Raw genomic sequence first — 22,881 nt, 5'->3', positions numbered from 1 at the left:
TAAAATCAACCATGGATTGCTTGACTTGCCCAGATGCTCGTGATTGATTTTTAATGTCAGGGAATTTGTCCAAAAGGTGAGAATAACTGGAGGCACCAGAGATAACTTACACTTGACCGTTGCTGGGAGATGCAATGGCGCTCTTAAACAATTGGGTAATTGCATTGCCCACTAATTGTTTATGAGCAATACCCATAAGGAGACCAAAATGGCAGAGAAAACTGCCCTTATTATTGGCTGCGGCACATTGGCGATGACAAACTTCAACAAAAATTCTCGCCAGAGGCCAAGGGAAAGTGAGAGAGTGGCAGTTCCGTATGTGGTGATTACAGTGTCATTGGCAGAGTAAAGCTGAAGATCTGACTTCCCTCTATGCTCATGGAGCCATGTGACTGGGTAGAGACAGAGAGGGCACCAATATCTATAAGGAATTATACCGGACAAGGTGCCACTGACAAAAACATGGTTGGATAGCCAGGTAGGAGGTTCGGCCATGGCTGAGGGAATGGGGACGTGAGGGCATTTCATGCACTTTGGTATGCACTGCCACTTGTTTAGAGAGATTTTCTATCTTCTCTATCAGTGTACTAATAACTGGGTTGGGGGCAACTGCCAAAAATAAATGAACAGCCCCACACAGCATTATGTGATGTAAGCACGCTTCTTTTTTCTGATTCTTTTCCTATGCCCACCTTTAGTTTCCCAAGACAACATCTGGTATCTTCCTAAGAATCAGGCAGCTCAAGTCACCAGTAAAGGGGGACCAGAGAGGTGTGATTGAAAAAAATCAATACCCAGGTTTCCCGGTATGTAATCATAATTTATACTACTTGAGTCCTTGCTCCTCATTTATTAATTATTATTCCTTTACACCACATACATAAAGTAAATATAATCCACTTTCATGTTTTATGAAATTTCTATTAATTCACTGGAAAAACCTTTTGTAGAAGGCTAAGTCCTAGATAAGCACTGGCACTATATAATACTGAAAGAAAAACTCTGAATGTTCTAGACACTAGATCATTGCACACTCATGTTGGCAAAAATATTATTGGTGATGTCAACTATGCCGCAATTAGTTTAAACCAATAAATTGATGAAAAAATGATAGTACAAGGACACATAAAAAACGTTAACCTTTATTTTTGTCTAGAATAATCGTTTCTTGTTGAAAGAATATCAGAAAAGCTCAATATGATATTGTAAATGTGACAATCATTCGTTTCAAAGATTCAGGTCAAAAGATTCATTGCTGTATTATTTACGATGTCAATTTTAAAAAATAACCATAAATATTGGGATGCATTAACTGTCGTAGGTATAGGGTAGTCAGAATATATTATAATTTTAGTATAATGTGCTTCTTTTGACATCCTTTTTGAATTCACGTCAAAATTATACCTTCAAGGTTTAGACACGAATGCTGCTATACAAATTTTGAAATGTGATAATAAATATATCATTGAATGGTTTGATGTTAACATTTATTATTCACTTTATTATTCGTTTGTAAATTTCGCCCTCATTTTTTGCCTAAGAATAAACATGCAAATGTAATTTCTTTCCCTGCGTCTTAGTTATTTTGTCATAGTTGGAAAGAAAATCTGTAATTTGGAATTAATGCACTTTTAATGCTCGTATCAAAATGTGGAAGGTCCAATTTTCGGAGTTCCTCTCGTAATACGCAAAACCTTTGGTATATCAACACATTGGTTCATTTTTAGAATTTTACGCCGAAAAAATTAATCACACAATTTTCACTTCAAGTCATAATTCTTATTAGAAATATTTATCCCGAGAAAATATTCATGTAAACAAAAAATCAATTTAACAGGATTAAAATTTTTAGTTTAGGTACAAAATAAAATATACACACATAAGGTAATGTTGAATTTGAGTAATTTTTTTTAAATTTCTCGGCAGTGCAAAAGAGTTATAAATTCACAGGAATGACCACTTTCTATTAAAGTGAGAGTTTAAATAATTTAAAAATATTTAAATATGGCGATCACTTAGCGCCGAAATAAAACGAAATCGATTCTCGAACTCGCACTTAGTAATCGATTCAGAACGAACGACCTATCGAAATGTAGTCGGCCATTTTGAAAGTTACTGTTTTGTTGTAGTAAATGTTGACAGATTGAAGTGCTCCAAAGATGCCTCGACACGAAAGTTTAAAGTGTAGATTATGTCTTAGCCGTGGTGGACGGTACACAAATATATTTTATGAAAACAACGATGCTGAGAAATTGGTGCGGGAAGCAATAGAAGAGTTGTTGGAATTGGAAGTAAGCTACGCGTTGTATGTTTACGTATTATTGATAATGATGCTTTTACAGTAAATTTACCACGAAATGTGCGACAATGCCCTATTTTAGCTGAAAATAGCCTTCAAATTATTCGGATAATGATTCGAGCCCCATTGAGAGCGAAAGTTTAGGGCTTAATACTTTGATAATCATGTTTATATAGGTAGTCAGGGAAAGGAGCAACCCGTGGTTGCTGTGCTACAAATGCTTTAAACTGCTGACGGATTTCTACATGTTTAAGCAGCAGTGCCATGAAAACCACCATCTATTGAACAGTCAAAGGACAAAGAGACACGCGGAGAGAAATAACCGCCGCGCAACGGTGAGTCGAGGCCAATTATGGTTGGTATTTTGTAATGTTATGAGGAATGTTTTGGATAACGTTATGCGTCAACGGAAGTAACTTAAATTGAATAATGAACATATTTATTTTTAAGAAGTTTCCTCGCTATTGTACGCAAGTGTTAAGGTCTTATTACCAAATGACTTATACTGGCGTTTATATACAAATTTGGAATTAACCACTCTTCTGTTAACACTTCAAGCAATTTTATTTAATATTCAATTGGAAATCTCAAGTTACAGTGAGCTGAGAGTGAATTTTAATTAAAGTGTGAATATATTAATAGCAAGTAGGCAATCAATTTTCATAAATTGTGAGTTAACCGCAAAGGATGATAATATACAAATGTCCATGTAAACAATGATATCTCGTATTAAAATAAGATCTTGGAGTACTCCCTAGAATATTCTTTTGGTTCTTAATTTCATTATGTCATTCCATTTTAAGGAAATTGCCTCTAATATTTGTAACTCTATGAAGTAAAAGCACAATAAACTCGTTGATAGCAATTATTTAGTGATGTTAAAGGTAATTATTAGGAATTATTTTGTGAAGTATTCATAATTTTAAAAAGATTAAAAAATAATGCACTTTTTAAACAAGTGTTGAGGGGAATGTTGGAAAGAGATTGATCCTTTTGATATATTTTATTAGTTAATATATTTTTTCAATTGATATCTTCTATTTTAATAAAAAAACTCGTAATTAAAACTTTTTTGTATTTTTTTCCCAACAGTTCATTAATATTTTTAAAACTCATAAACTAAGGCTTCTATTAACTTGAGTTGCAATAACCCTATTTAAATAGTTATTAATATCTACTAAAGGCTGTATAATTGTAGGCTGCTCAATTTCATTTTACAGCATTTCGCTTATCATTTTTTCCAGGAAGTTACTACTGGTATATCCACTGGAGAAAATATATTTCCAAATAATCGGGTCGCATTAATTTTAATAAATTTCATTGTTGGTTTATTGTAGAAGAATCTAAAGGTAGAGACAGAGTTAAATGATGCCTCCAGTGATAGTGATGTGGGAGTTGCCAATTTGCGGGTGGTCACTAGAGCATCAAGCATATTAGGAGAAATATGCAATCCCAGTGTGAACAGGGTAAGTACTCATTAATATTCTAAAATTGATACCTTTATTCCCTTGATTCTATGGAAATGAATTTTGATAACAATTTTGAATAAATCCATTAAATTGAAGAAATTACTTGTTATTCAGTGAATAAAGAGAAACTGAGATTTATCTGAATCCTTCATACCTGTCAATAATGGTCTGATGTTATGTATCTAATCTCTTAAAATTCTCATTTTCAATGCAGAAATCAGCTATCAGGTGGTTTGGTTTTGCATTTTCGAATTACATCCTTAAATAATTGCTTTTGCTGTTATATCTAGTCGTGTTTCAGGTATAAATTATCCCCCCTCAGGTAAACATTGATACTCTCATATCATATCCATAAAATTTTAGGAGAGAAGCACTGGTGTGTAATTTTGTATTGCATTCATGCATAGGAAATATATATGCATAAAAATGAAATGGAAAATGTGTATCAAGAATTTAAAATTCAATTTCAATGTTCATCCACTTTTTAAAATCTTTTTCAATATTTAAATTTTGAACAATTAGGTTCAGATCACAGTTAAAAAAGAAATTTCAGATAATGAAGATCAGGAAACTGTTGAAATGACAGCTAGGCTAAAAATAGTAGACCACATTATGGATAATCATGAAGAAGATTCTCTTCAGGTAAGGAAGACATTGGAACAGTTTGATATTTTCAAAGCTCATCCAAAGCTTTTGTTATTTTGCAAATACTTATTCATTTGCATTTGAAAAGACTTTAATGACACTAATTTTTACTTAATATATGAAATTTGTTTACATATAATTTTCTATAAATAACTGAAGTTCCATATTTTTACTGTTTAATAATTATTCAATTAACTCAGGGCACTATAGTGAAGACAGAGGAAGTGGATGTTGAAGACCAAGAGACCAATAAAATTGTAGCTAGCCAGGGAGATGTGGACCAAAATGTTAAGAATCTGGAAGGAATTTCTCTAAAGGTAATTAATAAACTAAATCTGTGATATTAGTTCTATTATTGCTCATGTTTCTTTTTTCAACTCATGAATACTTACAGTAGAAAAGTTTTCTGTAAGTCATCTTAAAAAATACAATACTTTATACTAAATCTTTGATGCACGGATAGGTATTAATGAAAACCACTAATTTTTTTTGGCTTGAAAGATTATCATAACCACAGAGCTGTGCAATTACTTGCTAATCAAAAAGACAATAATGTTATATTATTGCTCATTATATAGAGAATGTGTTTTTATTGCATGCGATGTATAAGTATATTGCAATGCAAGAAGGTATATCTAGGAATTAATATAGAAGTATAATAATAAATGAAATGATTACTGTGGTATGGCATGGCATTAAGAAGGTTTTGTATAAAAGTTATCAGACCATAATGGTGGAAGTTTAAGGTAAAGAGAGTTGAAATTTGCTTAAATGATATTGATTAGGACATTGCCAATCTCCAAGTCATCATTAGAAATAAAGGCATATTGCAAGAAAAAGGCAATCAGAATATAAGTGATGTAATTACTCATTTAAATTCTAAAATAAATAACTTGATCTTCGGGAATCATTTGATTGAATATTGATTGTAATTCTGATTAAATTCATAATATAGAATAATTTTTGTTGAATGATTCTGTAGAGTCCGACATTTATCTGATTTTTTCATGCATGTAACTAAAGGCCTGATGCAACAATTTCAGAGCGTAAAAATCATTCGCCTTGACTTGGACTCGAACCCAGATCCCACAATATCCGGTCAAGTGCTTTAGCCACTTAAGCTACCGAGGCGTCCTCTTAAACTCTGAAATTTTGGGGCTTTTAAAGGAACTAGATGTTATGACGAAATACCGTACATACAATGTCACATGCATTTGTAGTCGTGCGCGAGGCGCCACTGTCCACGAGGTTAAAGCCAACTTTAAACACTTATGGTGTTTTCCCTTTGACAAATTCCAAAGAAACTGCGGGAGATGCCGCAACAGTAACTTTTTTTTAACGGAGTCATCCGCTAATGTGCATTTCAATGCAACAATTTCAGAGGGTAAAAAACATTCGCCTTGACTGGGACTCGAACCCAGATCCCTCAATATCCGGTCGAGTGCTTTAGCCACTTAAGCTACCGAGGCGTCCTCTTAAACTCTGAAATTTAAGGGCTTTTAAAGGGACTAGATGTTATGACGAAATACCGTACATACAATGTCACATGCATTCGTAGTCGTGCGCGAGGCGCCACTGTCCACGAGGTTAAAGCAAACTTTAAACACTTATGGTGTTTTCCCTTTGACAAATTCCAAAGAAACTGCGGGAGATGCCGCAACAGTAACTTTTTTTTAACGGAGTCATCCACTAATGTGCATTTCAATGCAACAATTTCAGAGCGTAAAAATCATTCGCCTTGACTGGGACTCGAACCCAGATCCCTCAATATCCGGTCGAGTGCTTTAGCCACTTAAGCTACCGAGGCGTCCTCTTAAACTCTGAAATTTTGGGGCTTTTAAAGGAACTAGATGTTATGACGAAATACCGTACATACAATGTCACATGCATTCGTAGTCGTGCGCGAGGCGCCACTGTCCACGAGGTTAAAGCCAACTTTAAACACTTATGGTGTTTTCCCTTTGACAAATTCCAAAGAAACTGCGGGAGATGCCGCAACAGTAACTTTTTTTTAACGGAGTCATCCGCTAATGTGCATTTCAATGCAACAATTTCAGAGTGTAAAAATCATTCGCCTTGACTGGGACTCGAACCCAGATCCCTCAATATCCGGTCGAGTGCTTTAGCCACTTAAGCTACCGAGGCGTCCTCTTAAACTCTGAAATTTTGGGGCTTTTAAAGGAACTAGATGTTATGACGAAATACCGTACATACAATGTCACATGCATTCGTAGTCGTGCGCGAGGCGCCACTGTCCACGAGGTTAAAGCCAACTCTAAACACTTATGGTGTTTTCCCTTTGACAAATTCCAAAGAAACTGCGGGAGATGCCGCAACAGTAACTTTTTTTTAACGGAGTCATCCGCTAATGTGCATTTCAATGCAACAATTTCAGAGCGTAAAAATCATTCGTCCTTGACTGGGACTCAAACCCAGATCCCACAATATCCGGTCGAGTGCTTTAGCCACTTAAGCTACCGAGGCGTCCTCTTAAACTCTGAAATTTTGGGTCTTTTAAAGGAACTAGATGTTATGACGAAATACCGTACATACAATGTCACATGCATTCGTAGTCGTGCGCGAGGCGCCACTGTCCACGAGGTTAAAGCCAACTTTAAACACTTATGGTGTTTTCCCTTTGACAAATTCCAAAGAAACTGCGGGAGATGCCGCAACAGTATTTTTTTTTTTAACGGAGTCATCCGCTAATGTGCATTTCAATGCAACAATTTCAGAGTTAAAAATCATTCGCCTTGACTGGGACTCGAACCCAGATCCCTCAATATCCAGTCGAGTGCTTTAGCCACTTAAGCTACCGAGGCGTCCTCTTAAAATCTGAAATTTTGGGGCTTTTAAAGGAACTAGATGTTATGACGAAATACCGTACATACAATGTCACATGCATTCGTAGTTGTGCGCGAGGCGCCACTGTCCACGAGGTTAAAGCCAACTTTAAACACTTATGGTGTTTTCCTTTTGACAAATTCCAAAGAAACTGCGGGAGATGCCGCAACAGTAACTTTTTTTTAACGGAGTCATCCGCTAATGTGCATTTCAATGCAAATATTTCAGAGCGTGAAAATCATTCGCCTTGACTGGGACTCGAACCCAGATCCCACAATATCCGGTCGAGTGCTTTAGCCACTTAAGCTACCGAGGCGTCCTCTTAAACTCTGAAATTTTGGGGCTTTTAAAGGAACTAGATGTTATGACGAAATACCGTACATACAATGTCACATGCATTCGTAGTCGTGCGCGAGGCGCCACTGTCCACGAGGTTAAAGCCAACTTTAAACACTTATGGTGTTTTCCCTTTGACAAATTCCAAAGAAACTGCGGGAGATGCCGCAACAGTAACTTTTTTTTAACGGAGTCATCCGCTAATGTGCATTTCAATGCAACAATTTCAGAGCGTAAAAATCATTTGCCTTGACTGGGACTCGAACCCAGATCCCTCAATATCCGGTCGAGTGCTTTAGCCACTTAAGCTACCGAGGCGTCCTCTTAAACTCTGAAATTTTGGGGCTTTTAAAGGAACTAGATGTTATGACAAAATACCGTACATACAATGTCACATGCATTCGTAGTCGTGCGCGAGGCACCACTGTCCACGAGGTTAAAGCCAACTTTAAACACTTATGGTGTTTTCCCTTTGACAAATTCCAAAGAAACTGCGGGAGATGCCGCAACAGTAACTTTTTTTTAACGGAGTCATCCGCTAATGTGCATTTCAATGAAACAATTTCAAAGCGTAAAAATCATTCGCCTTGACTGGGACTCGAACCCAGATCCCACAATATCCGGTCGAGTGCTTTAGCCACTTAAGCTACCGAGGCGTCCTCTTAAACTCTGAAATTTTGGGGCTTTTAAAGGAACTAGATGTTATGACGAAATACCGTACATACAATGTCACATGCATTCGTAGTTGTGCGCGAGGCGCCACTGTCCACGAGGTTAAAGCCAACTTTAAACACTTATGGTGTTTTCCTTTTGACAAATTCCAAAGAAACTGCGGGAGATGCCGCAACAGTAACTTTTTTTTAACGGAGTCATCCGCTAATGTGCATTTCAATGCAAATATTTCAGAGCGTAAAAATCATTCGCCTTGACTGGGACTCGAACCCAGATCCCACAATATCCGGTCGAGTGCTCTAGCCGCTTAAGCTACCGAGGCGTCCTCTTAAACTCTGAAATTTTGGGGCTTTTAAAGGAACTAGATGTTATGACGAAATACCGTACATACAATGTCACATGCATTCGTAGTCGTGCGCGAGGCGCCACTGTCCACGAGGTTAAAGCCAACTTTAAACACTTATGGTGTTTTCCTTTTGACAAATTCCAAAGAAACTGCGGGAGATGCCGCAACAGTAACTTTTTTTTAACGGAGTCATCCGCTAATGTGCATTTCAATGCAACAATTTCAGAGCGTAAAAATCATTCGCCTTGACTGGGATTCGAACCCAGATCCCACAATATCCGGTCGAGTGCTTTAGCCACTTAAGCTACCAAGGCGTCCTCTTAAACTCTGAAATTTTGGGGCTTTTAAAGGAACTAGATGTTATGACGAAATACCGTACATACAATGTCACATGCATTCGTAGTCGTGCGCGAGGCGCCACTGTCCACAAGGTTAAAGCCAACTTTAAACAGTTTTGGTGTTTTCCCTTTGACAAATTCCAAAGAAACTGCGGGAGATGCCGCAACAGTAACTTTTTTTTAACGGAGTCATCCGCTTATGTGCATTTCAATGCAACAACTTCAGAGCGTAAAAATCATTTGCCTTGACTGGGACTCGAACCCAGATCCCTCAATATCCGGTCGAGTGCTTTAGCCACTTAAGCTACCGAGGCGTCCTCTTAAACTCTGAAATTTTGGGGCTTTTAAAGGAACTAGATGTTATGACGAAATACCATACATACAATGTCACATGCATTCGTAGTTGTGTGCGAGGCGCCACTGTCCACGAGGTTAAAGCCAACTTTAAACACTTATGGTGTTTTCCCTTTGACAAATTCCAAAGAAACTGCGGGAGATGCCGCAACAGTAACTTTTTTTTAACGGAGTCATCCGCTAATGTGCATTTCAATGCAACAACTTCAGAGCGTAAAAATCATTCGCCTTGACTGGGACACGAACCCAGATCCCTCAATATCCAGTCGAGTGCTTTAGCCACTTAAGCTACCGAGGCGTCCTCTTTAACTCTGAAATTTTGGGGCTTTTAAAGGAACTAGATGTTATGACGAAATACCGTACATACAATGTCACATGCATTCGTAGTCGTGCGCGAGGCGCCACTGTCCACGAGGTTAAAGCCAACTTTAAACACTTATGGTGTTTTCCCTTTGACAAATTCCAAAGAAACTGCAGGAGATGCCGCAACAGTAACTTTTTTTTAACGGAGTCATCCGCTAATGTGCATTTCAATGCAACAATTTCAGAGCGTAAAAATCATTCGCCTTGACTGGGACTCGAACCCAGATCCCACAATATCCGGTCGAGTGCTTTAGCCACTTAAGCTACCAAGGCGTCCTCTAAAACTCTGAAATTTTGGGGCTTTTAAAGGAACTAGATGTTATGACGAAATACCGTACATACAATGTCACATGCATTCGTAGTCGTGCGCGAGGCGCCACTTTCCACGAGGTTAAAGCTAACTTTAAACACTTATGGTGTTTCCCCTTTGACAAATTCCAAAGAAACTGCGGGAGATGCCGCAACAGTATCTTTTTTTTAACGGAGTCATCCGCTAATGTGCATTTCAATGCAACAATTTCAGAGCGTAAAAATCATTCGCCTTGACTGGGACTCGAACCCAGATCCCTCAATATCCGGTCGAGTGCTTTAGCCACTTAAGCTACCGAGGCGTCCTCTTAAACTCTGAAATTTTGGGGCTTTTAAAGGAACTAGATGTTATGACGAAATACCGTACATACAATGTCACATGCATTCGTAGTCGTGCGCGAGGCGCTACTGTCCACGAGGTTAAAGCCATCTTTAAACACTTATGGTGTTTTCCCTTTGACAAATTCCAAAGAAACTGCGGGAGATGCCGCAACAGTAACTTTTTTTTAACGGAGTCATCCGCTAATGTGCATTTCAATGCAACAATTTCAGAGTGTAAAAATCATTCGCCTTGACTGGGACTCGAACCCAGATCCCTCAATATCCGGTCGAGTGCTTTAGCCACTTAAGCTACCGAGGCGTCCTCTTAAACTCTGAAATTTTGGGGCTTTTAAAGGAACTAGATGTTATGACGAAATACCATACATACAATGTCACATGCATTTGTAGTCGTGCGCGAGGCGCCACTGTCCACGAGGTTAAAGCCAACTTTAAACACTTATGGTGTTTTCCCTTTGACAAATTCCAAAGAAACTGCGGGAGATGCCGCAACAGTAACTTTTTTTTAACGGAGTCATCCGCTAATGTGGATTTCAATGCAAATATTTCAGAGCGTAAAAATCATTCGCCTTGACTGGGACTCGAAGCCAGATCCCACAATATCCGGTCGAGTGCTTTAGCCACTTAAGCTACCGAGGCGTCCTCTTAAACTCTGAAATTTTGGGGCTTTTAAAGGAACTAGATGTTATGACAAAATACCGTACATACAATGTCACATGCATTCGTAGTCGTGCGCGAGGCACCACTGTCCACGAGGTTAAAGCCAACTTTAAACACTTATGGTGTTTTCCCTTTGACAAATTCCAAAGAAACTGCGGGAGATGCCGCAACAGTAACTTTTTTTTAACGGAGTCATCCGCTAATGTGCATTTCAATGAAACAATTTCAAAGCGTAAAAATCATTCGCCTTGACTGGGACTCGAACCCAGATCCCACAATATCCGGTCGAGTGCTTTAGCCACTTAAGCTACCGAGGCGTCCTCTTAAACTCTGAAATTTTGGGGCTTTTAAAGGAACTAGATGTTATGACGAAATACCGTACATACAATGTCACATGCATTCGTAGTTGTGCGCGAGGCGCCACTGTCCACGAGGTTAAAGCCAACTTTAAACACTTATGGTGTTTTCCTTTTGACAAATTCCAAAGAAACTGCGGGAGATGCCGCAACAGTAACTTTTTTTTAACGGAGTCATCCGCTAATGTGCATTTCAATGCAACAATTTCAGAGCGTAAAAATCATTCGCCTTGACTGGGATTCGAACCCAGATCCCACAATATCCGGTCGAGTGCTTTAGCCACTTAAGCTACCAAGGCGTCCTCTTAAACTCTGAAATTTTGGGGCTTTTAAAGGAACTAGATGTTATGACGAAATACCGTACATACAATGTCACATGCATTCGTAGTCGTGCGCGAGGCGCCACTGTCCACAAGGTTAAAGCCAACTTTAAACAGTTTTGGTGTTTTCCCTTTGACAAATTCCAAAGAAACTGCGGGAGATGCCGCAACAGTAACTTTTTTTTAACGGAGTCATCCGCTTATGTGCATTTCAATGCAACAACTTCAGAGCGTAAAAATCATTTGCCTTGACTGGGACTCGAACCCAGATCCCTCAATATCCGGTCGAGTGCTTTAGCCACTTAAGCTACCGAGGCGTCCTCTTAAACTCTGAAATTTTGGGGCTTTTAAAGGAACTAGATGTTATGACGAAATACCATACATACAATGTCACATGCATTCGTAGTTGTGTGCGAGGCGCCACTGTCCACGAGGTTAAAGCCAACTTTAAACACTTATGGTGTTTTCCCTTTGACAAATTCCAAAGAAACTGCGGGAGATGCCGCAACAGTAACTTTTTTTTAACGGAGTCATCCGCTAATGTGCATTTCAATGCAACAACTTCAGAGCGTAAAAATCATTCGCCTTGACTGGGACACGAACCCAGATCCCTCAATATCCAGTCGAGTGCTTTAGCCACTTAAGCTACCGAGGCGTCCTCTTTAACTCTGAAATTTTGGGGCTTTTAAAGGAACTAGATGTTATGACGAAATACCGTACATACAATGTCACATGCATTCATAGTCGTGCGCGAGGCGCCACTGTCCACGAGGTTAAAGCCAACTTTAAACACTTATGGTGTTTTCCCTTTGACAAATTCCAAAGAAACTGCAGGAGATGCCGCAACAGTAACTTTTTTTTAACGGAGTCATCCGCTAATGTGCATTTCAATGCAACAATTTCAGAGCGTAAAAATCATTCGCCTTGACTGGGACTCGAACCCAGATCCCACAATATCCGGTCGAGTGCTTTAGCCACTTAAGCTACCAAGGCGTCCTCTAAAACTCTGAAATTTTGGGGCTTTTAAAGGAACTAGATGTTATGACGAAATACCGTACATACAATGTCACATGCATTCGTAGTCGTGCGCGAGGCGCCACTTTCCACGAGGTTAAAGCTAACTTTAAACACTTATGGTGTTTCCCCTTTGACAAATTCCAAAGAAACTGCGGGAGATGCCGCAACAGTATCTTTTTTTTAACGGAGTCATCCGCTAATGTGCATTTCAATGCAACAATTTCAGAGCGTAAAAATCATTCGCCTTGACTGGGACTCGAACCCAGATCCCTCAATATCCGGTCGAGTGCTTTAGCCACTTAAGCTACCGAGGCGTCCTCTTAAACTCTGAAATTTTGGGGCTTTTAAAGGAACTAGATGTTATGACGAAATACCGTACATACAATGTCACATGCATTCGTAGTCGTGCGCGAGGCGCTACTGTCCACGAGGTTAAAGCCATCTTTAAACACTTATGGTGTTTTCCCTTTGACAAATTCCAAAGAAACTGCGGGAGATGCCGCAACAGTAACTTTTTTTTAACGGAGTCATCCGCTAATGTGCATTTCAATGCAACAATTTCAGAGTGTAAAAATCATTCGCCTTGACTGGGACTCGAACCCAGATCCCTCAATATCCGGTCGAGTGCTTTAGCCACTTAAGCTACCGAGGCGTCCTCTTAAACTCTGAAATTTTGGGGCTTTTAAAGGAACTAGATGTTATGACGAAATACCATACATACAATGTCACATGCATTTGTAGTTGTGCGCGAGGCGCCACTGTCCACGAGGTTAAAGCCAACTTTAAACACTTATGGTGTTTTCCCTTTGACAAATTCCAAAGAAACTGCGGGAGATGCCGCAACAGTAACTTTTTTTTAACGGAGTCATCAGCTAATGTGCATTTCAATGCAACAATTTCAGAGCGTAAAAATCATTTGCCTTGACTGGGACTCGAACCCAGATCCCTCAATATCCGGTCGAGTGCTTTAGCCACTTAAGCTACCGAGGCGTCCTCTTAAACTCTGAAATTTTGGGGCTTTTAAAGGAACTAGATGTTATGACGAAATACCGTACATACAATGTCACATGCATTCGTAGTCGTGCGCGAGGCACCACTGTCCACGAGGTTAAAGCCAACTTTAAACAGTTATGGTGTTTTCCCTTTGACAAATTCCAAAGAAACTGCAGGAGATGCCGCAACAGTAACTTTTTTTTAACGGAGTCATCCGCTAATGTGCATTTCAATGCAACAATATCAGAGCGTAAAAATCATTCGCCTTGACTGGGACTCGAACCCAGATCCCTCAATATCCGGTCGAGTGCTTTAGCCACTTAAGCTACCGAGGCGTCCTCTTAAACTCTGAAATTTTGGGGCTTTTAAAGGAACTAGATGTTATGACGAAATACCGTACATACAATGTCACTTGCATTCGTAGTCGTGCGCGAGGCGCTACTGTCCACGAGGTTAAAGCCATCTTTAAACACTTATGGTGTTTTCCCTTTGACAAATTCCAAAGAAACTGCGGGAGATGCCGCAACAGTAACTTTTTTTTAACGGAGTCATCTGCTAATGTGCATTTCAATGCAACAATTTCAGAGCGTAAAAATCATTCGCCTTGACTGGGACTCGAACCCAGATCCCTCAATATCCGGTCGAGTGCTTTAGCCACTTAAGCTACCGAGGCGTCCTCTTAAACTCTGAAATTTTGGGGCTTTTAAAGTAACTAGATGTTATGACGAAATACCATACATACAATGTCACATGCATTCGTAGTCGTGCGCGAGGCACCACTGTCCACGAGGTTAAAGCCAACTTTAAACAGTTATGGTGTTTTCCCTTTGACAAATTCCAAAGAAACTGCGGGAGATGCCGCAACAGTAACTTTTTTTTAACGGAGTCATCCGCTAATGTGCATTTCAATGCAAATATTTCAGAGCGTAAAAATCATTCGCCTTGACTGGGACTCGAAGCCAGATCCCACAATATCCGGTCGAGTGCTTTAGCCACTTAAGCTACCGAGGCGTCCTCTTAAACTCTGAAATTTTGGGGCTTTTAAAGGAACTAGATGTTATGACGAAATACCGTACATACAATGTCACATGCATTCGTAGTCGTGCGCGAGGGGCCACTGTCCACGAGGTTAAAGCCAACTTTAAACACATATGGTGTTTTCCCTTTGACAAATTCCAAAGAAACTGCGGGAGATGCCGCAACAGTAACTTTTTTTTAACGGAGTCATCCGCTAATGTGCATTTCAATGCAACAATTTCAGAGCGTAAAAATCATTTGCCTTGACTGGGACTCGAACCCAGATCCCTCAATATCCGGTCGAGTGCTTTAGCCACTTAAGCTACCGAGGCGTCCTCTTAAACTCTGAAATTTTGGGACTTTTAAAGGAACTAGATGTTATGACAAAATACCGTACATACAATGTCACATGCATTCGTAGTCGTGTGCGAGGCACCACTGTCCACGAGGTTAAAGCCAACTTTAAACAGTTATGGTGTTTTCCCTTTGACAAATTCCAAAGAAACTGCAGGAGATGCCGCAACAGTAACTTTTTTTTAACGGAGTCATCCGCTAATGTGCATTTCAATGCCACAATTTCAGAGCGTAAAAATCATTCGCCTTGACTGGGACTCGAACCCAGATCCCTCAATATCCGGTCGAGTGCTTTAGCCACTTAAGCTACCGAGGCGTCCTCTTAAACTCTGAAATTTTGGGGCTTTTAAAGGAACTAGATTTTATAACGAAATACCGTACATACAATGTCACATGCATTCGTAGTTGTGTGCGAGGCGCCACTGTCCACGAGGTTAAAGCCAACTTTAAACACTTATGGTGTTTTCCCTTTGACAAATTCCAAAGAAACTGCGGGAGATGCCGCAACAGTAACTTTTTTTTAACGGAGTCATCCGCTAATGTGCATTTCAATGCAACAACTTCAGAGCGTAAAAATCATTCGCCTTGACTGGGACACGAACCCAGATCCCTCAATATCCAGTCGAGTGCTTTAGCCACTTAAGCTACCGAGGCGTCCTCTTAAACTCTGAATTTTTGGGGCTTTTAAAGGAACTAGATGTTATGACGAAATAAGGTACATACAATGTTACATGCATTCGTAGTCGTGCGCGAGGCGCCACTGTCCACGAGGTTAAAGCCAACTTTAAACACTTATGGTGTTTTCCCTTTGACAAATTCCAAAGAAACTGCGGGAGATGCCGCAACAGTATTTTTTTTTTAACGGAGTCATCCGCTAATGTGCATTTCAATGCAACAATTTCAGAGTTAAAAATCATTCGCCTTGACTGGGACTCGAACCCAGATCCCTCAATATCCAGTCGAGTGCTTTAGCCACTTAAGCTACCGAGGCGTCCTCTTTAACTCTGAAATTTTGGGGCTTTTAAAGGAACTAGATGTTATGACGAAATACCGTACATACAATGTCACATGCATTCGTAGTCGTGTGCGAGGCGCCACTGTCCACGAGGTTAAAGCCAACTTTAAACACTTATGGTGTTTTCCCTTTGACAAATTCCAAAGAAACTGCGGGAGATGCCGCAACAGTAACTTTTTTTTAACGGAGTCATCCGCTAATGTGCATTTCAATGAAACAATTTCAAAGCGTAAAAATCATTCGCCTTGACTGGGACTCGAACCCAGATCCCACAATATCCGGTCGAGTGCTTTAGCCACTTAAGCTACCGAGGCGTCCTCTTAAACTCTGAAATTTTGGGGCTTTTAAAGGAACTAGATGTTATGACGAAATACCGTACATACAATGTCACATGCATTCGTAGTTGTGCGCGAGGCACCACTGTCCACGAGGTTAAAGCCAACTTTAAACACTTATGGTGTTTTCCTTTTGACAAATTCCAAAGAAACTGCGGGAGATGCCGCAACAGTAACTTTTTTTTAACGGAGTCATCCGCTAATGTGCATTTCAATGCAAATATTTCAGAGCGTAAAAATCATTCGCCTTGACTGGGACTCGAACCCAGATCCCACAATATCCGGTCGAGTGCTTTAGCCACTTAAGCTACCGAGGCGTCCTCTTAAACTCTGAAATTTTGGGGCTTTTAAAGGAACTAGTTGTTATGACGAAATACCGTACATACAATGTCACATGCATTCGTAGTTGTGCGCGAGGCGCCACTGTCCACGAGGTTAAAGCCAACTTTAAACACTTATGGTGTTTTCCCTTTGACAAATTCCAAAGAAACTGCGGGAGATGCCGCAACAGTAACTTTTTTCTAACGGAGTCATCCGCTAATGTGCATTTCAATGCAACAATTTCAGAGCGTAAAAATCATTTGCCTTGACTGGGACTCGAACCCAGATCCCTCAATATCCGGTCGAGTGCTTTAGCCACTTAGGCTACAGAGGTGTCCTCTTAAACTCTGCAATTTTGGGGCTTTTAAAGGAACTAGATGTTATGACAAAATACCGTACATACAATGTCACATGCATTCTTAGTCGTGCGCGAGGCACCACTGTCCACGAGGTTAAAGCCAACTTTAAACACTTATGGTGTTTTCCCTTTGACAAATTCCAAAGAAACTGCGGGAGATGCCGCAACAGTAACTTTTTTTTAACGGAGTCATCCGCTAATGTGCATTTCAATGCAACAATTTCAGAGCGTAAAAATCATTCGCCTTGACTGGGACTCGAACCCAGATCCCTCAATATCCGGTCGAGTGCTTTAGCCACTTAAGCTACCGAGGCGTCCTCTTAAACTCTGAAATTTTGGGGCTTTTAAAGGAACTAGATTTTATAACGAAATACCGTACATACAATGTCACATGCATTCGTAGTCGTGCGCGAGGCGCCACTGTCAACGAGGTTAAAGCCAACTTTAAACACTTATGGTGTTTTCCCTTTGACAAATTCCAAATAAACTGCGGGAGATGCCGCAACAGTAACTTTTTTTTAACGGAGTCATCCGCTAATGTGTATTTCAATGAAACAATTTCAGAGCGTAAAAATCATTCGCCTTGACTGGGACTCGAACCCAGATCCCTCAATATCCGGTCGAGTGCTTTAGCCGCTTAAGCTACCGAGGCGTCCTCTTAAACTCTGAAATTTTGGGGCTTTTAAAGGAACTAGATGTTATGACGAAATACCGTAGATACAATGTCACATGCATTCGTAGTCGTGCGCGAGGCGCCACTGTCCACGAGGTTAAAGCCAACTTTAAACACTTATGGTGTTTTCCCTTTGACAAATTCCAAAGAAACTGCGGGAGATGCCGCAACAGTAACTTTTTTTTAACGGAGTCATCCGCTAATGTGCATTTCAATGCAACAATTTCAGAGCGTAAAAATCATTCGCCTTGACTGGGACTCGAACCCAGATCCCTCAATATCCGGTCGAGTGCTTTAGCCACTTAAGCTACCGAGGCGTCCTCTTAAACTCTGAAATTTTGGGGCTTTTAAAGGAACTAGATGTTATGACGAAATACCGTACATACAATGTCACATGCATTCGTAGTCGTGCGCGAGGGGCCACTGTCCACGAGGTTAAAGCCAACTTTAAACACTTATGGTGTTTTCCCTTTGACAAATTCCAAAGAAACTGTGGGAGATGCCGCAACAGTAACTTTTTTTTAACGGAGTCATCCGCTAATGTGCATTTCAATGCAACAATTTCAGAGCGTAAAAATCATTTGCCTTGACTGGGACTCGAACCCAGATCCCTCAATATCCGGTCGAGTGCTTTAGCCACTTAAGCTACCGAGGCGTCCTCTTAAACTCTGAAATTTTGGGGCTTTTAAAGGAACTAGATGTTATGACAAAATACCGTACATACAATGTCACATGCATTCGTAGTCGTGCGCGAGGCACCACTGTCCACGAGGTTAAAGCCAACTTTAAACAGTTATGGTGTTTTCCCTTTGACAAATTCCAAAGAAACTGCAGGAGATGCCGCAACAGTAACTTTTTTTTAACGGAGTCATCCGCTAATGTGCATTTCAATGCAACAATTTCAGAGCGTAAAAATCATTCGCCTTGACTGGGACTCGAACCCAGATCCCTCAATATCCGGTCGAGTGCTTTAGCCACTTAAGCTACCGAGGCGTCCTCTTAAACTCTGAAATTTTGGGGCTTTTAAAGGAACTAGATGTTATGACGAAATACCGTACATACAATGTCACATGCATTCGTAGTCGTGCGCGAGGCGCTACTGTCCACGAGGTTAAAGCCATCTTTAAACACTTATGGTGTTTTCCCTTTGACAAATTCCAAAGAAACTGCGGGAGATGCCGCAACAGTAACTTTTTTTTAACGGAGTCATCTGCTAATGTGCATTTCAATGCAACAATTTCAGAGCGTAAAAATCATTCGCCTTGACTGGGACTCGAACCCAGATCCCTCAATATCCGGTCGAGTGCTTTAGCCACTTAAGCTACCGAGGCGTCCTCTTAAACTCTGAAATTTTGGGGCTTTTAAAGGAACTAGATGTTATGACGAAATACCATACATACAATGTCACATGCATTCGTAGTCGTGCGCGAGGCACCACTGTCCACGAGGTTAAAGCCAACTTTAAACAGTTATGGTGTTTTCCCTTTGACAAATTCCAAAGAAACTGCGGGAGATGCCGCAACAGTAACTTTTTTTTAACGGAGTCATCCGCTAATGTGCATTTCAATGCAAATATTTCAGAGCGTAAAAATCATTCGCCTTGACTGGGACTCGAAGCCAGATCCCACAATATCCGGTCGAGTGCTTTATCCACTTAAGCTACCGAGGCGTCCTCTTAAACTCTGAAATTTTGGGGCTTTTAAAGGAACTAGATGTTATGACAAAATACCGTACATACAATGTCACATGCATTCGTAGTCGTGCGCGAGGCGCTACTGTCCACGAGGTTAAAGCCATCTTCAAACACTTATGGTGTTTTCCCTTTGACAAATTCCAAAGAAACTGCGGGAGATGCCGCAACAGTAACTTTTTTTTAACGGAGTCATCTGCTAATGTGCATTTCAATGCAACAATTTCAGAGCGTAAAAATCATTCGCCTTGACTGGGACTCGAACCCAGATCCCTCAATATCCGGTCGAGTGCTTTAGCCACTTAAGCTACCGAGGCGTCCTCTTAAACTCTGAAATTTTGGGGCTTTTAAAGGAACTAGATTTTATAACGAAATACCGTACATACAATGTCACATGCATTCGTAGTCGTGCCCGAGGCGCCACTGTCCACGAGGTTAAAGCCAACTTTAAACAGTTATGGTGTTTTCCCTTTGACAAATTCCAAAGAAACTGCGGGAGATGCCGCAACAGTAACTTTTCTTTAACGGAGTCATCCGCTAATGTGCATTTCAATGCAAATATTTCAGAGCGTAAAAATCATTCGCCTTGACTGGGACTCGAAGCCAGATCCCACAATATCCGGTCGAGTGCTTTAGCCACTTAAGCTACCGAGGCGTCCTCTTAAACTCTGAAATTTTGGGGCTTTTAAAGGAACTAGATGTTATGACGAAATACCGTACATACAATGTCACATGCATTCGTAGTCGTGCGCGAGGGGCCATTGTCCACGAGGTTAAAGCCAACTTTTAACACTTATGGTGTTTTCCCTTTGACAAATTCCAAAGAAACTGCGGGAGATGCCGCAACAGTAACTTTTTTTTAACGGAGTCATCCGCTAATGTGCATTTCAATGCAACAATTTCAGAGCGTAAAAATCATTTGCCTTGACTGGGACTCGAACCCAGATCCCTCAATATCCGGTCGAGTGCTTTAGCCACTTAAGCTACCGAGGCGTCCTCTTAAACTCTGAAATTTTGGGGCTTTTAAAGGAACTAGATGTTATGACGAAATACCATACATACAATGTCACATGCATTCGTAGTCGTGCGCGAGGCACCACTGTCCACGAGGTTAAAGCCAACTTTAAACAGTTATGGTGTTTTCCCTTTGACAAATTCCAAAGAAACTGCAGGAGATGCCGCAACAGTAACTTTTTTTTAACGGAGTCATCTGCTAATGTGCATTTCAATGCAACAATTTCAGAGCGTAAAAATCATTCGCCTTGACTGGGACTCGAACCCAGATCCCTCAATATCCGGTCGAGTGCTTTAGCCACTTAAGCTACCGAGGCGTCCTCTTAAACTCTGAAATTTTGGGGCTTTTAAAGGAACTAGATTTTATAACGAAATACCGTACATACAATGTCACATGCATTCGTAGTTGTGCGCGAGGCACCACTGTCCACGAGGTTAAAGCCAACTTTAAACACTTATGGTGTTTTCCCTTTGACAAATTCCAAAGAAACTGCGGGAGATGCCGCAACGGTAACTTTTTTTTAACGGAGTCATCCGCTAATGTGCATTTCAATGCAACAATTTCAGAGCGTAAAAATCATTTGCCTTGACTGGGACTCGAACCCAGATCCCTCAATATCCGGTCGAGTGCTTTAGCCACTTAAGCTACCGAGGCGTCCTCTTAAACTCTGAAATTTTGGGGCTTTTAAAGGAACTAGATGTTATGACGAAATACCATACATACAATGTCACATGCATTCGTAGTCGTGCGCGAGGCACCACTGTCCACGAGGTTAAAGCCAACTTTAAACAGTTATGGTGTTTTCCCTTTGACAAATTCCAAAGAAACTGCAGGAGATGCCGCAACAGTAACTTTTTTTTAACGGAGTCATCTGCTAATGTGCATTTCAATGCAACAATTTCAGAGCGTAAAAATCATTCGCCTTGACTGGGACTCGAACCCAGATCCCTCAATATCCGGTCGAGTGCTTTAGCCACTTAAGCTACCGAGGCGTCCTCTTAAACTCTGAAATTTTGGGGCTTTTAAAGGAACTAGATTTTATGACGAAATACCGTACATACAATGTCACATGCATTCGTAGTCGTGCGCGAGGGGCCATTGTCCACGAGGTTAAAGCCAACTTTTAACACTTATGGTGTTTTCCCTTTGACAAATTCCAAAGAAACTGCGGGAGATGCCGCAACAGTAACTTTTTTTTAACGGAGTCATCCGCTAATGTGCATTTCAATGCAACAATTTCAGAGCGTAAAAATCATTTGCCTTGACTGGGACTCGAACGCAGATCCCTCAATATCCGGTCGAGTGCTTTAGCCACTTAAGCTACCGAGGCGTCCTCTTAAACTCTGAAATTTTGGGGCTTTTAAAGGAACTAGATGTTATGACGAAATACCATACATACAATGTCACATGCATTCGTAGTCGTGCGCGAGGCACCACTGTCCACGAGGTTAAAGCCAACTTTAAACAGTTATGGTGTTTTCCCTTTGACAAATTCCAAAGAAACTGCAGGAGATGCCGCAACAGTAACTTTTTTTTAACGGAGTCATCTGCTAATGTGCATTTCAATGCAACAATTTCAGAGCGTAAAAATCATTCGCCTTGACTGGGACTCGAACCCAGATCCCTCAATATCCGGTCGAGTGCTTTAGCCACTTAAGCTACCGAGCATCTCCCGCAGTTTATTTGGAATTTGTCAAAGGGAAAACCTTAATTTACCTTCTCTAAACTTGAATTGATACACTGGCAATATCATTTGATGTTAGAAGGTTCAATGAATAATGTTAATGCTTTTGAAGAAATTAAGACAAATGCTCGGTAATTATTAATTTAAATCAAAATATATAATTTTAAACCTTGTGTAATTTTATAGATTAGGTTTGAAAGTTTTTGGGGCATTTTATTAATGTTTCACATGAATACAATCTACATTGGTTATGTTGATATTTTTCAGGATGATTTAGAAGATTTAGAATTGCATTTATCCTCTGATGAAGAAGTAGATAATAAGGAAGAATGTGACGACAGTACTTTGCAGGAGATGGGCGGAGTTACATCAGATCAGTTGAAGACACAAGGTAAGGGGAGCTGGAGACTCAGTTGTCTTACTTTTGCATTTTGAATATTTTAGAAATACTGAAAACGTCAGATACAATATTATGACTAATTACAAAAATTGATGGGAAAATATTTAAATCAGAATAAACCTGTAACATAATTATTATTATCAGGTAATCTACCGGTCAATGTAGGTTTATGGATAGACATAAACACTAATAAAATAATTTCCACCCCTAGCAAAATACAACATTCTATGCTATATCAGGTCCCTCTTCAGCTCTGAGTTCCTTCTTCCTCCCATCATCCAGTCTAACATCCCTATTCTGTTCCTTCTCTTTCCTCATTTGCCTAACAATCTACCCTCCATTAGTCTTCAACATCCAGC

General features: G+C 40.3%; 1 protein-coding gene across 1 annotated transcript in view; it reads left to right on the top strand.

Moving 5' to 3' along the window:
• Positions 1 to 208: 208 nt before the first annotated feature.
• The window catches only part of LOC139691672 (GDNF-inducible zinc finger protein 1-like), a 33,287-nt gene continuing 10,614 nt past the window's right edge, over positions 209 to 22,881 (top strand). The window contains exons 1-4 of the mRNA XM_071589515.1: positions 209 to 322; positions 4,291 to 4,410; positions 4,614 to 4,730; positions 22,390 to 22,513. Of these exons, the coding sequence (XP_071445616.1) occupies positions 209 to 322; positions 4,291 to 4,410; positions 4,614 to 4,730; positions 22,390 to 22,513 (475 nt within the window). The remainder of the gene's footprint in view (positions 323 to 4,290; positions 4,411 to 4,613; positions 4,731 to 22,389; positions 22,514 to 22,881) is intronic.

The sequence above is a fragment of the Hetaerina americana genome, unplaced genomic scaffold (assembly GCF_022747635.1).
Source record: "Hetaerina americana unplaced genomic scaffold, ioHetAmer1.1.p SCAF_39, whole genome shotgun sequence".
NCBI classification, from domain to species: domain Eukaryota; kingdom Metazoa; phylum Arthropoda; class Insecta; order Odonata; family Calopterygidae; genus Hetaerina; species Hetaerina americana.
This window is presented reverse-complemented; position numbering and strand designations above follow the sequence as displayed.